The following is a 17,413-nucleotide window of genomic DNA, read 5'->3' as shown; positions in this document are numbered from 1 at the left end:
ACAGAGGCTATTATACCACAGGGGTAGAAACACAATGTCTGTTCAACTGAGGATGTAGGCAATTTTACCAGAGGTGGCCAGCATCATGAGGAGATGATTTTGGCAAAAAAAAAATCAATTTTGGCAAAAAATGACTCAGGCCATTATTGTAATAGGGTGACAATATGTCCAATAGAAAGTCTTGGACACAAAGCTTTTTTTTTTTTTAAACTCTATATAATTTAGTAAAGCTGATGTTCCACTTACATGTTGTAACATGATGTTACAGTACCAGTAACAAGTTTGTACAAGCTAATTTAGAATTAATTGTAAACAAAATATGTCAGGAAAAAAAAGCCAGTTTCCGAACTACATCTCCTTTTCTGATTTTCCGTTTAACGTTAGATGCAGCTGACAGTTGTTTTAAAGAGTCTTCACTTCATCAAGAATGGCTTTAGATTATGGGTGTGTTCAGTACATATAAAGAGTAGTTATCCTGCTGTTTATGAATATTTCATAAAAATGCTCGGTCATCTCCATCAGTCGACACAAAGACACACACCCATACAAATATCCATACAGTAGCTCATCATCAAATTCCATTCAGCCCCCTCCTGGGAAACGATGATACGTCCAAAAAAACATGCCTGTGGTGAGGAGGGTTGCAAAGTAATTTGGAAGGTTGCACAGCTCACTGCAGGATGCAATCTGTTTCCTGCTCAAACAGATGGGCCTCCTCTTCACGTTCACTCTGCACCGAAAAGCCTCACCTCAAAACAATTCTGTATTAACTACAGTGGGACATAATGGAAGGTAAAACACACTTCACGCCGGTTTTCTCCCATTTCTAGTTTGAAAAGTCCACCTTTGCTGTTCTCTGTGAATGTGGCACGACTGAATGTGTCGTCAAAGTAAGAAATTAGTTTATGGCCTGTGTTTTGTGCCCCTGTTTATTACTCTGCTGTGACATCAGTGGTGGTAGGTTGTCATTTCACAGAATGCTTTTATTTTAACAACACATCTGCTTTGTGTGAGGTGGAGAGATTTCTTCCAGTTTCTATGCAAATACGTTAAATATTCCACCGAGTGTCATCAGTCCTTGAGAGGTGATGTCAGCAATGAATGAGTCCTTTTACTCTACTCCTGACTGGACAAAATGAGGAAATATGTTGTCATTTTTTAAAACTGTATTAATGAAAAAACATGTAATTGACTGGCATTCTTCTCACAACTGATTAAACCACAAAACATCCTCATAAGTCACCATAAGGAATAATACCTCCCCTATTCTAGTGCTGGCTGTCAGAGAAATGCAGCCGATCATGAATGCCACCTGCTGGGCTGTCGGCGAAGCTCGCCTGCAGCGTTGAGCCAGTTTTGACCGAGCAACGTGTCCTCTTTCAGCCACTTTCCGTCATCATTGCGTCTTTATGTCATGCTGCTATTTTGCCTGTGGGGAAAATCACAGAGATATCTCGGCTTGGTTTTCTAAAAGGAGAGAAGAGACGTCACTGGTGAGCCAGCGACTCGACCGATACAGAAAAAGCAGACGGCCTCACATTGTTAAAGGGGACTTTAATTCAATACAGTTCACCTGCCTCTGGGCATTAGTTTGACATGCATCTGAAAGTAAACAGAAGCCACATCCAAGGAGGTAATCACCAGTGTTAAATATCAACCAGCCGGTGGGGTCAGGGCTGCAGATTGAGCATAAATTGCTGGGAGAGAACAGTATAATTGTATTCTTCATCCATAATTTGGGAGCTACTCGAACCTTTGGATTAAATTAAGAATCTCTCATACAGTTTACTTTGACCAAACCCATACAGATCATTACACTCGATGATGGTCCTTCTGTTATGTCATGGTTTTAAGAAATAAAAATGTCTCGTTTTGCAAGAGATTAAAGCTAAGACATTTTCTACTAGTTATGTTTCTATGTGGTTGGTATTCATTTGTATTATTTTACCTCTTGTATGTACTATAAATACTTTCTTGGCTGACATTTACACAGTTTGGCAACAGAGGATTACACTACACATTGTTCATGTTGTGATTTTACGCTGCAGTTCCAGATTCAGCTTGGTCAATATGATCTTACATACTGGTGCATAGTAAAAATCATACAAATTAGGTTAATTCTGTAACTTTTTTTTTTTCTTTTTTTGCTGATATCTTAGTTTGGGACACTGTTTGACATAAAACCAGTACTACTTGACGGAAACGGTCACCATATTACATTTGTCTTTTATTTCACACACAAATATTAAGACAGTTACACAACTGGCACTCTTTCAACGGCACAACAATACAAAACCATCTGCTGAAGATCCAAACATTCTTTGAATTGCACAACCAAGCAACACTGTAAACAAATGAGACTGACATATCTAACTTCACTTAATAGGTGAGTCTAAGATCTCTTGATAATCCTGGCGTATTGCCCTGCTCACCCTGTACAGCTTGACTCCTGTCAGAGTAAAGACACTGACCATGATGACCAAGCCCCCAATGACGTCATACACAGACGGGATCATCCTCAGTACAATGAGCTGCAGAAACATGGCAACTACGATCTCAAGGTGCTGCACGGTGCTAACTAAGGCTGGATGAAACTTATTTAGAGCATAGTAGACTCCGAGGAATGCCACAGTGGAGCAGATACAGATCCCAATTAAATAGGCCCAGGTCTCCCCATCTAGAGGAATGATGGGCTCCTGCATGACAAACATGGTGGAGGCACCCCACACGGTGCCCGTCCAGCCGAAGGTAAAGAGTGCCGTCCACATACTGACGCGCTCCTTGATGGCTCTGTAGACAATCATGGAGAGGGCAGCGGTCAAGCCGGCCATCACTGTCATTGTGTAGCCAAAGGCCTCCTTCCAAAACCCCAGCCTGGACTTTTCCTCATCTGCTACATTTGGCACCATGACCAGGCACAAACCGAACACACTTCCCACCACTGTGACCACATCTGTGTAGCCGAGCCTCTCATCCAGCAGCAAGAAGGCCAGTATAGCACTGAAGACAGTTGTGGAGGCACGCCACATGAGGGTGCCATTACTGGGTGGTACTATGGCAAAGGACGTGTAGGCGCAGGTGATGGAGATAACGTTGCAGACACCGTAGAAGAAGAGACGAAGTCGGTAGCCCTTAGGGCCGAAGGGGGCCTCGTGGTAGTAGACGACCACCAGGATGGACAGCACTTGGATCACAGAGCGAATGAAGAGTAGCTCAAGAGAAGGAACCTTAGAGCGGTCTGCTGCCAGACGAGTAATCAGCGCCACACAACCATGAGCCACCGCTGCCCCAAACAGGGCCATCCAGGTCACTCTGGACGCCAACACATTCGCCTCTCCAAAGCTCGCCAGCTGGCCCTCGACCCCCTTGTCTCTTTGCACACTTGGCTGCTTCGGCTGGGTCTCCATGGTTCCAAAAAAAGTCCTGCCACAGTTAGTGTCCGAGACCAGTTTTTTTCCAACATTTTCCTCTGCGAAGGCGCCAAACTCCTCAAAAGAGGGTGCATCATCATACCCTTCATCGCCAGGCTGGGGGAAGTGGGTGGCATATTTCACTGTTACCGTGTTTGGATGAATCTTGACTCGCTTTTTTGATCCGTACTGCAGGGAGGATGATGATACGTCCATGTTTTCTGGGCGTCAAACGGGGGCAGTCTGAAAAATGAAGTGAAAATCATATTCAAGCCACACACACCACTATTGCTGGGGTTTAGCCTGTTTAATCTAGTAGTATCCCCCCCACACACACACACGTGTTGACGGACACACACACACAGGCACAAAAGCAGACACTTATTAGCCCCTCCCCCTTTACTCTATCTCTACAATCAAATAATTAAGTATATATACATATATTAATATCTATATCTATATAGATACAGATATGCATCTATATATAAATGTGGAATGTGAGCTCCTATAAGCCAAGCAGCAAACATTGAGGCTGATGCAGTCTGATGGGGAGGAAATTACATAACAGGAATCTACAGAGAAACAGATACATGAATGTGGGCCACTCATGAGATGAATGGAGTGACACACCATAAATAAGCATCCCCTGAATAAAGGATAGTTTGAAAGGGTTAAATGATGGAGTCTGAATGGTCGATTCGGTAGTAGAATTTTTTTTCTTCTTAACATCAAAATGACTTGGTATAAAGATTACTAACTGATACAATTAAAAATTAATAAAATACAGGAAAGTTCTTCGATCAAGCACGTTTTTAGTTTCCAACCCCATTTACATTTTCTACAACATCCATTTTGGCAAAACCCTAAAACACAGCATGAATCCAAACCACAAGGGGGCACATAGTTACTCCTGTTTGCCTTCTCTTCTTTCCCACTCTAACCCACAGTCGCTCCTCCTTCTTGAAATACACGTTAATATAACTTAACTGCTGATGCTTAACGAGAGTAATATTCATGACTCCAGATAATGACAGAGGAAGAATTTTTTTTTAATTAGTAGCTGAAGGAACTGTAAAACCAAACCACCTTTTTTTAAATCTCTCAAATGACACATACAGACGCCTTTTATTGTATATTCAGTCGGAAAAGCAGCCAAAACGTTTATTTTTCACCGACCTACGAACATTCAGGGGGAGAAAACAGCATCAATAGCTTTATTTTTTTATTTTATGATAGAAAAATGTCATACAAATGCACGATTTTAAATGTGAGTCAGTATAAGACCGAGTTATCAATTAATTAGGCTGCAATTGCAATACAGACTCGTCTTTCTTTCAGACGGTCTTAGAGACATTTTCCATTAAAACATTACTTGCGCAAAGATGGCAAAAACATTTGAGAGTCATACCTTTTTGTTCTTTAATTAGTTCCTATTGATGCAACCAGCGAGGTTTGTGTCAAAAAAGCAGATTTGATCGGATTTCCTGATCCTCACATTTGTTCATCCGCAGGTGCCATTTCCCCATCTTCCCCCCTGAAGCGGAGCACCTCCTGAGGAAACCTACAGTTTATTTCCTTCACGCGCGCTCGACGGACTCTGCCTCTGCTCGCGCTGCCGATGAAGCTGGAGCTGCTGCTGTTGAGGCGGAGGATGATGATTATGATGATGATGAGGGGGGGGGGGGGGGGGGGGGGCTCTGAGGATGGAAGCTGTCGCCGTCACAGCCAGCGGTTCCTTCTCTTCGGTCCCTGCTCCCCCACCTAGTTTCGCTCTTTTCGTCAATGCTCAGAGTGAAAAAAAATAAAAAAAATAAAAAAATAAAACACCATAGAGGCAAAGCATGTGCGTCGGGCCGTCATCATCTGATGGTAATGAGATTAGAGTCCCTGTGCGCTGTTCTTTGAATAAATGATGCACAGTTTAAAATAATAATAATAATAAGCTTCACCCATGTTGTGCCTTCGCCTCCTATCTTTACTATGCATGCACTTTTTATGGTATAAAATGAGTCGTTAACGTCGTTTTCATACATAATGCGGTTTACACACTGATATGTTGCTAATTTAAAGGCATATTTGTAAAATTTTGATTTGGCCTACATTCAGCGTGATTGGCTATTTCATTCATTTGAGGTCACTTGAATCCCCACAGCCCTCTATTGGATCCTATCATGCTTCAAGAGGGCTGTCATGACACCAGTTGTTCTGTCTGTGCTTGTGTGCAGCGTTCAGTCACTCAGCCTCTCTCCAATTTGTGTTCTCACAAAAAACGTTGGCTTCACTTTTAATGCGCTTAACTCAGAGATATTGCACAAACAGCAGCGAAATGCATCAATGAAAACAAAATAAAAGGACGGCAGAGCAATCTCTGTGTTAAATCCGGTGGAGTAGGGTTTATTTGAAATAAATCATGGTTACCACAACATGGAGGAAGTTGGGAGCACCAAAATTAGAGTGTGGAGTTTACCCTTCAGGCAATGCATAAGGAACCCCAATATAGATCATACTTCCACTTGGTGCAGCTGCCCCTGCAACATGCCTGTGGTTTTAGTTGGCACCGAGCACCATAGAAGGTGATTTGTATCTGTGGCAATTAACCCTGTGTCAACATTTACATTAAGCATTGAGTAGTGGGCTAATGTTAAGTGGTATAATTTAATTGGTTATTAGGGAAACAAAACTGTAGTTGTGCAAATATCCTCTGTCATCCTGTGAACAATTTAATGGGCATGTCAAATAAAAGCAAAATGATACAGTTTTGAGGACACACATTATAAACTAAATCAATTTCCTTATGGTATTTACCCTGAGCTTCTGGTATATTGGCTAGTTTATTGGACCATTTCAGCATCCATTCTGTTGAGTTGGTCTGTTAGATTTGCTGCTGTGTTTGGGATCATTGTCCTGTTGCATGACCCAGTTTGAGCCAGAATTTAGCTCTCAGACAGTGGCCTTCCTTTTGACTCGAGAATACATTTGGTATGCAGAGGAGTTCATGGTGGACTCAGTGACAGCAAGGTGTCCCGGTCCTGTGGCTGCAAAACGAGCCCAAATTACCATCCCTCCACCACCGTGTTTGACAGTTAATGATGTTTGTACTGATGCGCTGTGTTTAGTTTCCTCCAAGGTTGTGCTGTCCATTATGATCAAAATCCTTCACTTTGATTTCGTCTGCCCAAAGGACATTGTTCCAGAAGTCTTGTGGGTTGTTCAGATGTAACTTTGCAAACCTAATCTGTGCTGCCATGTTCTCTTTAGAGAGAAGCGACTTTCTCCTGCAACCCTCCAAACAAGCCATTTTTGTTTAGTCTTTTTCGAACTGTACTGCCATGAACTTTGATATTTAACTTGCTAACTGGGGCCTGTAGAGTTTGAGCTCTCGGGTTTTTAGCCCTTTCTCTGAGCACTACAGGGCTGTAGTGGGGTGAACTTGCTGGCATGTCCACTCCTGGGAAGATTATTAACTGTCTCGAATGTTTTCCAGCAGTAAAAAATCGTTCTCATCGTAGAATGACCAACTCCAAATGGTTTGGTTTGGAACCAGCCAACAACTGCTTCTCTGAGATAACTGCTGATGTCCTTCCTCCTTGACTTTGTGGGTGTAGTTCACTTTTTTGCACACTAAGTAACGAGACGGTGCAAATGATCTCATGTTCTTGTTCATCTGAGGTAATATTTACCTCATTTTTAAAAATTACATGGTCAGACAGGTGACAAATTGATGGAAAAGCCAACTCGAAGTGTGTTATAGTAAGATTCTGGGCCACTGTGGGCCGTCATAGCAACTTCAACATTTTGACATTGATTCTAGAAAAACTGGTGGAGGGATGACAACATACATTCAGATGATTTCACCCCATTTGGTGTTTTAGGACAGTGGTAGAAAATGTCTACCTTATAGAATCTTTCGCTCGTGTTGACTTAGGATGAGATCTGATGACTGTGACGGCCAACAGCATTAGATTCACAGAATTTCCATCAAGCCACGCAGTGACCCCTTGTGCTCTATCCATGATGATACTGATATCCTGGGAGTTAGACGAGCAGGGAAAAATATGTTGATGGGGGGTGGGCTACGTTTGATGAATACGGATTATATGTCAAGTAAATCAACATATTCTTGTGCTACCAAGGGGACCTTTTGTTTAATCAAAAGCAAAAAATTAAATGTGGATTCATTTTAATCAACTGCTTTGTCTGCCGCTGTTTACAGGTAAAATAAAAAAATGAGGATGATTGTGACAAATGAAGAGGTGTTCAAAAAGTAAGATAGTGGATGATTTTCACTCTTTAACCTAATGGGGGAATGATGCTGTTCTATTTAATAATCTGGAGAGACAGCAACAACCTAAGCCTCGCCAATGCTGAATACACTGAATTTATGTCTTCACAAGCAAAGCCTTAACATTAATATATAAATCTCTATATTGTACATCAGATATCATACAAATCTTTTTTTGCTTTCTTTTAGAATATAAGTAGCTTGCTGTCTTCGTATGCTATCAGTTTCTATGCTAATGAACTCAGATGTGTGGGACAAGGACAGCAAGAACTGAACAGACAAATCATTGGTGAAAGGTCAAATGTGTCATTATGCAATACAAAGCAGCAGGTTTCAGTACAACTTATGTGCACCAACAAAACCATACCGATCATTTGAGTGTTGTAATCAATAAAATCCACTTGCACTTGTGCACAGTGGGGTTAATCACTGGAAAAGTGTCAAATCATGTGAAAAACTGTACTCGATAAATCATCACAACAAATCTTTCTGTATAATATTGTGCTGAGATCATTGTGAATTGTGGAAACACAAAGTTAGAAGCCAGAAATTAACCTCTGTTTGTCTTTATTTCAGAGCCTGGTATGTTTAAAAACAATCATTTCAAAGCCCACCCGACTGGCTTTATGATTCTAAATAGAATATAATATTGAGCACTTGTAATTGGCTGACATTTAAAGCGCTTTTATACCTGTATCCCGAGGCTACTCCCTCGCTTCCACTTATTCAAAGACCAGAATACTGAAGCCTATTTACTGAAGGGGAACACAAGCTATAATACCTTACCTGTCTCTACAACCATCATCCTGCTTATTGTCTTTCAGTGAGGTGTTTTCTATTTGAAATTGAGTTGCGCATCTGGCCTTTTGAGAAAATACAAGAGCCCTGAGGAGTGTTTTGTATCGATCACATGTAGACACATGACAGATATTGAGCTCATCTATCTCCCATCTGGTGCCTCAGGCTCCTTACATTGATAAAGCGGTGATACCGTTTTATTGGCAGTAGACGGCAAACTAACATCCCATCAATTGGTTCGCTGGCAGACTGGCAGGCTTATGCAGCAATTAAAGGATTTGGAGAATTAGGAAGGTGAGAGCGCACTTGTCCCTGACATGAAGCAAACAAAGGGAATAAATTCAAGATGGTGACACAAATAAATAACTCGTGTGTGGGTGGTGAGAAAATAAATGTAGCTTTTGTTTTGATCACTTTTGTGGGCGAAGAAACCAGCCCCAGACAAATAACAAGCTAGATTAAAGCTTAATATTCACATCCATTACCTAACAGACAAGATTTGACAAATTACAAACACATTAATGGTAAATTTAGCTTGTGCATCTGTTGTCGAAAGGGTGGCTTTATTGTAAACTTTTAACAAAAAGGACAATTTCTATGAATCAAGCTGAGGGCTGCATTTCACAGCCCTCTTTATCTAAAAGAACATACTGTTAATGTTCAGCCAGCTGTCTCGAACCAGACCAGACTTTCCAAGAATAGCTCATCCCTGCCGGCAAGCTTTCGCCACTTTTGTTTTCGGTGTATTTGCTGCACCTAAAATCAAACAATGTCTCACACTTCCACGAATCATAAATAGGCCAACAAAGCTGTTAGTTACAAATGGAGTCTCCTAAATTATGCATGAGCTGAGGAGGTTCACTCTCTGGATTTCAGGTTCCCCTCCACCCTGACTGAAAAAGAAAACGTGATTTCGCTGCCCTTTTGATACTGACAACAGGATTAAATCAATAAAGATTAAATAATCTTGTCAGCCGCGTTAGCCTTTCTTTAAGATGTGAACATGCAGCAGTAAGATGCAGGGGTAACAAAAGTTATGGAATAAAAAAAACTTTGTGGAACATCTCACAACTAATTAGGGTGATTATCAACAGATTGGTAAAAGGATTTGGTATAAAAAGACCATCCCAGAGGTGACTCTGGTATGTAAGGATAGGGCTTTTTTTCTGCTCTGTCTGCGTTTAGTACTTTCAATACAGTTTTCCTTGTTAAGCTAGGCTATCTAAGCCACTCTTTAATTGCAGGGCGCTTACTCCTGAAAGAATATTTGTAGTTTTGTAGTACCCTATCGAAGTACAGCCTCTTTTAAAACGTACGCCACAGATAAAGTGGTGGCCTGAATCATGAGACTAACCTGACTGATACCATACATTGCACATTTTCCTTATAGAGCTGGAAAAGTTGAGGATTATCAAGTATCCCGCTGAAAGTCTGTAAGGATGCTGCAGAAATCTAACATGTGTCTCTGTGATCACTCCCATCTTAACTGGTGGAATAATGCGGTATAGCTGCAGCTCTGCAGGGCCACAGACTGTTTCTAAGAAGTGGATTATGCCATCGTGACGTAACCCATTGATTTGCAAACCTTGGTTTTGGTATAAGGCTGTTGCCTCCTTGTTTTTTTTTTTGGCAGATATTAGGACAAGAAGGTGGATCGGTGGAATGAATTTTTAAAAGGTGACAGGACAAAATTCTACATCTTTGAGGCTTAATATCTATTTGATTACAGAACATTTTCTGAATGGCCACCAGCACATTAGGGAAAGTACAGTGAATCTAAGTAATGATGTTTTCATTTACTATTAATGAGAGACATTGATGTATTCTTAATGGGAGTCTATTGGAGCAAAAGCGGAGTGCCATCAGGGTTCCTGCACTTTAAGGCTTCATTTTTGAGATTGAGTGACCACGTCTATCTTTTATTTACAGTTTGTGTGAGGGAACCGCAGGATGCTGGGACAGCCTTAATCTAACACTGTCATTTTCACGACCTATTTTCAATCATCATTACGTGAACATAAAAAGATCCTGACAATTGTTTCAGAAAAGGGAAGTGCGTGTTTCCGAATTGGACCAAAAAGGCCAAGTGATCGATCAGTCTAAGCATTAAGCACAGATTTGATGTGGTTCTGTTTGGTCGGGGGGGCCACTGTTGATACAACCTACAGTTACACTTTTATTTTTTTTCATCTAGTACAGCTCTTTCTCTTTTTATGTGCACACAGTGTATGTATGTAAATGAGTTGGTTCATAAAAGTATCACAAAGCGTGTCTGAATCCAAGAATACACCAGAGCAAGACGGCACATGGAGAAGTTAATTGACCATATGTCTCTTCCATTTTGATCTGACAAGACGATGAAGATGTTCTGTTCCTGAAGATTACTGCTTTAGTCTGCCACTGATCAAATAATGATGCACTTCTTAAATCCAATACAATAACTGCTGCTCATACATCTGATTATCCATGCAACACGTATGGCACAATTTTCATCCAACTGTGCCTGGTCTGTAATCGAGGAGGAAAGAAAACAGTTTCCCAAGCTCTTCTCACATCGTTTCTACACTTCTCCGCTTAAATTCGTACCCACTGTATCAGATGATGAGATAAACACTTTTTTTTTTCACTTTGCGATGCAGTGATATCATCAGCTCATCAGAGCAGCCGAGGCTGTTGATAATTGGATCCCGAAGCCCCAGAAGCTGATTTATTTATTTTTTTTTCCAAGTTGGTTTTCTGTGCGACTTCATTTGCCTGTGAGAGCACTTCATAACTCATCATTCATTTATGTTCAATTAGATGAATGTCTGGGGTAATTTTTCAGTCACACCACTACAGTGGCCTGTCATTACTTTGAGCACAATGTGAATGGCTGCATCTTGATTAGCAAATTCAAAACAGAACATAGTGATCAACAGTCCAAAACATGCCAGAAAGAAGCAGATCGGTGACATACTCTGATGCGAGTAGATGACATAAAGATAATTTTCCACCAGCTGGTGACACTTTTTATGAGCAGATGAAGCTCACTGCCTTTGACACCTTTGGTCTGAGATTCATGTTTGAATGAGGTGAACTGAGATGTCAGGCTCATGCTGAGAGCCCCGGCATGACAGGCTTGACGGGCTTAAATCTCAAAGGTGTCATGTGAAAACATTCAGGTGGGGGAGACATTTTTGTTTTTCATCCTGGATGGACAAAGTTCAGTCAAGCATGTGAGTAATTAACCGCGAGTGCTCTGCCTCTGACCTCAAAAGGCTGAAAAATCCCGATTTGCTGGATTGAGTGGCAAATTATATTTAAACACACACACACATTTCACGGAAGAACTACCTTTTGTGAAAGAATGTTTGTCCATAGTAGTCAATACAAAAGGAAATAAAAAAAACCAAAAACAATTATCTATTCCTCACAACCTTACAAGATCAGTGAAAGACAGCCTGGACCAGTGACATCCATTTTTGCCCTGGGTGGCTTAACCTTCTGTTGGAGTGTAATCAAGACGTGGGCATTTGAGGTTTTTGATTAGCCACTCAACCCCCTCAGAGTTCTGCTACAGGCCCGATGCAGCAGCTGTTGCGTGTACCAGTGTGTGTTTTTGATCCATTGAATATGTGACACTTCTGACACGACGCCTCCTCTCACAAGAATGCCCTTTTCTTTGCATCTGTCTGTCCCGAAAAACCAAAACACAACATCTCATCTGACCTCAATTCGCAATCCTCAATCCTGCTCAGTTTATTGGATTTACAATCAATAGACAATATAATAAAGCCACAAATGGTAACCATTAGGGTCCCAGAATATTTTTTGCCCTAAATGGCTGCTTGTATGTACTTGAGCACCTGTAGCGTTATGCCACCCCCCCTTCTCCTCCTATTCCGTAGAAGCTTTTCTTGTTTTTTTTTTTTAAAGAAACACCCTATATTTGTGCAATAACAGCTTTGTAATAATATCAAGTAATGAAAATCATAACCTTGCAACAATTTGCAAAGGAAAACGTGGGCATGTGACATATTAGGAGCCCTGAAAGTGTACTTATTACATGTATATCACACGTGACAGTTTCACTCTACGCAAAATGAGGGTATGTTGTGATTTTGAAAAGCAGATGTCACACATTGGCTGTCCAAGTGTTCAACTCAGCCGTTTCACATTCTGGAGTCAGATCACATTGACTGACTGAACAGGAGGACATGGTTTGTCACACTTACACTCACAAATTGGGGCATAGCATGAGATAAAAGTGAGTAGAACTGTATGAAATTAGGGCTGTATGGTAGAGTGGTGGCTTTCACTGCTGCTTCACAGCAGATTCTTAAATGATGAATATTAGATTTTAACAACGAATTGACATTTTCAAGAAAACATAACACAAGAAAGATGCAAATGAATGCAGAGATGAAAATGTTAAAAGAACATGCAGATTTATCGTAAAAATCAGCATGTTCTTTCAACATTTTCATCTCACATTGCTGCACATTTAGTTTCAGTTTTTATTGAGAGAATATCAAACAAAGAAGAAGAAGAGGGGGAGGACAAGAAGAAGGAGAGCTGGAACAGAAGCATAGAGGCAAAGCAGCTTTGCTGCCATAATTGCTGTTCATTCTGCCACGCGTGCTGTTAAATGGACAGTCCTGCTCGTTTTCTAGCAGTGGTTAAAGACAAACACAGAATGTTGTTTGTGTTGTTGTGATCGCAGAGCAGCAGCAGATAGCATCTTTTCAAGTCTCCTCGCGTTCATTACACAGTTATTGAAGATGACACAGATTATGCTTTGGTCAGATGATGAGGTGTAAAACCAACCAAACAGTGAGAGCATAGATCTTTTTTATTCTGCAAGAATAAAACAGGCTGTTGCTGCTGGAGAAACAGAATGATAACAACTCTGATCGCAGTGTTTGATGATAGATGATGCTGCAAAGGCTGTCGTGTGATGGTATGAATTAGCGGTTCACAATAAACTGGATGTAAATGCATTAGTAGGGAGATTGATTACAGAGACGTCAGCGATTGGAGTTTCTCTAACCAAGACATACTGTAAATCTAGTGCCAGAGGGAACATGTAATGTCACGTTTTATTGACCAAATGTTATCCAAGATGAAAAAAGCTATTTCAACCTGATCACGTGAAAAAAAAATCCGACTATATCTCTGAACCAAGCTAATTAGTTTGTTGTAGCTTACTCAGTAATTCTAACTCACTTTCATTTGGCTTCTTGACTTGGAAAAAAAATTTGAGAAATTGATGTGAATGATATGCAAACACATTCAACAAGAACACTTCACACACCATGCTGCAGCCTGCTGTTTAGTTACCATCATGAACATTTCATTTAGATATTTCTGCCTGACTTTTTAATCGAAAAACAGCAGATAATGAGACAGTACAGACACTACTGAGTCTCATGATCGTGATAAAGCGTTTTCACACAAGCCCTTGACATTTAGGATATTTCTGGAGATTGTAGCTATTGTAGGTTTCCAGATCAGATGTCTTGAGGCAGCTACAAAGGTCAAAGACACCTGTGAGAAATGCAGAACAACGGTTCCACTTCAGCAGAAACTCAGATCAGCACAGAGACTAATCGACTGGTCTTACTTGGGATCAGGAAAGAAAAAGCAGTATCATTGTATCATAGTTCTTGTACCAAGCCATGAAGAAGGAACATTTCATAGGATATTTACTATGAAATGTTTCCTATGAAATGTTAAAATGGATCAATAGGATATTTCCTTTTACCCGTCGGCTGTCTCAAAACCCACTGAGGCATACACCGCCACTGTTGAGGCCTTGGATGAAATCAATCTCAAACAAAAGCAATTGGAGATCAGATTGACTGCAGCACCTGAGAATAAACATGTCCTTCAAAGTCCTTTGTGAGTCTGCTTTTAAAAAAAAGACCCAAACAAAACAGAAGCTGTCTAGACTGGAGAGCTTTTATCACGTTCAGTAACTGCACTGTTTTTTTTTTGGATAGGCTATCAAGAGAGGGCAGAATAGAGGCTTTGTGTTATGACATGTAACAACTGATATGCACCAAACGTGCATATCAGTGCTGTGACAAGCAACAGTAATTACAGAATAAGCTTAGGACAGATTGTAACAGCAGCGTGATACATAATTTGATAGCGAATTAATCATAATATGCAGCTGTGTTGTCAAGCGATCTTATAGAGGGAGGGAGGAAGGTCAGAGAGCAGGTTGATTTATAATGGGGGGGTTGTGGTTTGACTGGAACCCTCACGTGAAACTGACTCTGATCAAAATCCTCCCATTCATCATTAGAAGCACTCTCACTGTGATGGCCTCTGTAAAAGGAGAAAATGTGATATGTTGATGTACCTCAGACTTTAGAGGGAAGTTGTTTTATGAGGGGGGGGCGACATATATCTGAACTGCTGCTTGTTTCCCAGGTCTTGTGATATTTCACATCAATCTGGATGTCAAAAATCCCATGAAAAGACAAACGAACAGTTAATTGGTCCCACTCAGGGTTTGTGCCTTTTACCAATGGATGACTTTCATGGTAATGCCAGCATGCGTCCATGTTTACAATAACGTGCAATGAGTTGACATGTATTAAAATATCCGATGATGGCGCTAGATGAAAAGTGAGGGGATAGCCACAGTTATTACCATTCATTCTGAACGGGATGAATCTGTCAACATTTTACTGCAACACATCTGACAGATTTCATTTGAAACTGTAAACATGAATCTTACGATGGAGCCGGAGGTGATTACCAGTGTCAGTAGGTTTCATCCTCTGAAGACAATAAATGTCATGACAATCAATACTGTAAGTGTTGGGATATTTAGTCAAGACTTAAGAGGCGGATTGACTGAGTGACATGCTGACACTGGCATCCATAGACCCATGTAACTACACAAAAAAACACAAGAGGGCTTCACTGATATATTACTTGGTGACATGGGCCTTTGTTACAGGAAACCTGGTCACTGTAGTGTATTTATCTGGTCCTGTTGCTCTTAACAATCTCGCAAAAATGTGTACTAATTATAGACTGTTAATAAAAGATTGCCGTGTCCACCAAGACACCACCCACTGGTTTGTTGGATGTCATTTTGAGGTACCTAGTTTGGTTTTTGGGGGCCAGATTTGATGTGAAAAGAATGGTTCCGACTGAGAACCTGAAGGCACTGTGTACATTAGTTCAGTGGTTGCCACGGCACTCAGTTTTCCTTCAAAAGGGCCCTATGCATAAAATGCATAAAATGCATAAAATTAAGTATAAGATGCATCAAAGGAGAAAACAGTTCTGAACGCACCGTAGGAACATATAAAAGAATCGTAGTAATCTATCTAGTATCAAACTGGCTGGAGTTTAATATGATAGAAGGCTGGAAATGTACAAGTAAGTGGTATAGTTGAGCTAACAATGTCCCAGTATTATAGAGCAGCATGAGCCTTTTTTCCCCCCTCTGGTTTCAAGAATACTGTCTTTAAGAGTCATGTGAGGTACAATGAAGAGTGTGTAAGCCTGTATTTGTTATAAAGCTTAATGCAGCATGATATGCAGAGTCCAGTTTATTAAGGAGGCTAAGAATAAAAACAAAACACTGTAGTCTAACAGACAGAGTAAAAAATATTGTACAATTTGCTTTCAGGCCGCTAAGGGAAAGCAGAAACATCTCATTTTATGCATTAACATCAATAATACTGGGGAAAATAATCCCTTACATGTTTGAAGCGGTGAGCTATTCTTAATTAGAGGAGGTTAAATTATATGAGCATGCATGCAATTGGAAGTATCAGGGTGGTAGTGTATGGATTTTTGAGGTTATCTCTTTCAACTGCTTCCAGCATTATTAGAGAGGCTCTGCTCTGGCTCAATTTTTAAAAGCATTTTTTCCCCCGGCTGTACACGGCTTCATTTGGGCTGTTAAGATGGGCACATTAACATGTCAGTTTATGGAGATCAATTCACTTCAGGAGCCATTTGATGAACTTCATTTTTTGTTATTTGCCACTCGGTTTCATTTTCAGCTCCACAGGGAGATGCTTATATTAGTTATATTAGTCTGGATCATATCTGAATAATCTAAGACACAGTAAACTGCTATTTTTTTTTAATGAGGTTGGCTGATAATGAGGAAAACATAAAATAGCACCATTCATCCTTTGTCCATCAGAAAAACCCATCCACCTTCTCCATTACTTTCCATTTCACAGGCTATTTCTCTTTCAGTGGGGGAAAAAAAACACAGCTGCAGTATGACATTTCTTCATTACCCTCGAGTACACACATTTTCATTGTATCTTATAAATTCAGCCATTCAAATTAGGTTCTCCCCAGATGTTCTCTTAGTGTTTTAGTCCAGGGCCAGTTTGCTTTGATTTTAGTCGAGAGGAACGCTTTCTTCAAACACCGTTTGCCTCTGTATACCACAGAGTATTGATTTAAGCACTCACCCTATTACATTTATCTCCGCAAACACAGTTGCCATGACATAAAAGCCACTGCTCAGCTAATTGTGTGTATGTGCTGAAAAGGTGAACGGTATTCAAATAATGAGAGGAGGAGGCCCAGGATGTCAGATAAAACATTCAGTTGAAACAACACATTTCACGAGGGCATGGCAAGAACATGCAACATCTGTTTGGTCAGAGATGCAGACAAGCACAACAGAGCATAATAAAATACTGCAACAGATGTCATCGCTGTGTTAAACAGATCTTAATAGCTCTGGGCACAGATGCATTTTAATCAGTAAAAAAATGGAACGGAGACAAGGACATAAGTCATAATGAGTAAATGTTAGTGTGCTCACAAAGCACTTGACAATAACAGAGTTCTCATGCATACAGCACAAGAACATTTTGTGCAAGAAAGATTTAGCATGTCACTTTTCCTCAGACTGTAGCTGTCAGTGTATTTTAATGTAACTAAAAATAAA

At 40.5% G+C, this 17,413-nt stretch overlaps 1 protein-coding gene across 2 annotated transcripts; it reads right to left on the bottom strand.

The window, feature by feature from the left end:
* Nucleotides 1–1,537: 1,537 nt before the first annotated feature.
* slc35g2b (solute carrier family 35 member G2b) lies at nucleotides 1,538–5,071 on the bottom strand. 2 transcript variants are annotated; one of them, XM_075452171.1, is made up of 2 exons: nucleotides 4,819–5,071; nucleotides 1,538–3,653 (listed from the first exon to the last, which is right to left on the bottom strand). In XM_075452171.1, the coding sequence occupies exon 2, from the start codon at nucleotides 3,624–3,626 to the stop codon at nucleotides 2,376–2,378; it is 1,251 nt and encodes a 416-aa protein (XP_075308286.1). In that variant the 5' UTR covers nucleotides 3,627–3,653; nucleotides 4,819–5,071; the 3' UTR covers nucleotides 1,538–2,375. The 2 variants fall into 2 exon arrangements, with proteins under 2 accessions (XP_075308286.1, XP_075308287.1); XM_075452172.1 differs by having other exon boundaries at nucleotides 4,976–5,054.
* Nucleotides 5,072–17,413: the final 12,342 nt, after the last annotated feature.

Source organism: Odontesthes bonariensis, chromosome 20 (assembly GCF_027942865.1).
Source record: "Odontesthes bonariensis isolate fOdoBon6 chromosome 20, fOdoBon6.hap1, whole genome shotgun sequence".
NCBI lineage: Eukaryota > Metazoa > Chordata > Actinopteri > Atheriniformes > Atherinopsidae > Odontesthes > Odontesthes bonariensis.
This window is presented reverse-complemented; position numbering and strand designations above follow the sequence as displayed.

Bases quoted from the DNA above. Each gene is read 5' to 3' on its own strand.
- slc35g2b (XM_075452171.1), bottom strand. From the start codon at position 3,626: ATGGACGTATCATCATCCTCCCTGCAGTACGGATCAAAAAAGCGAGTC.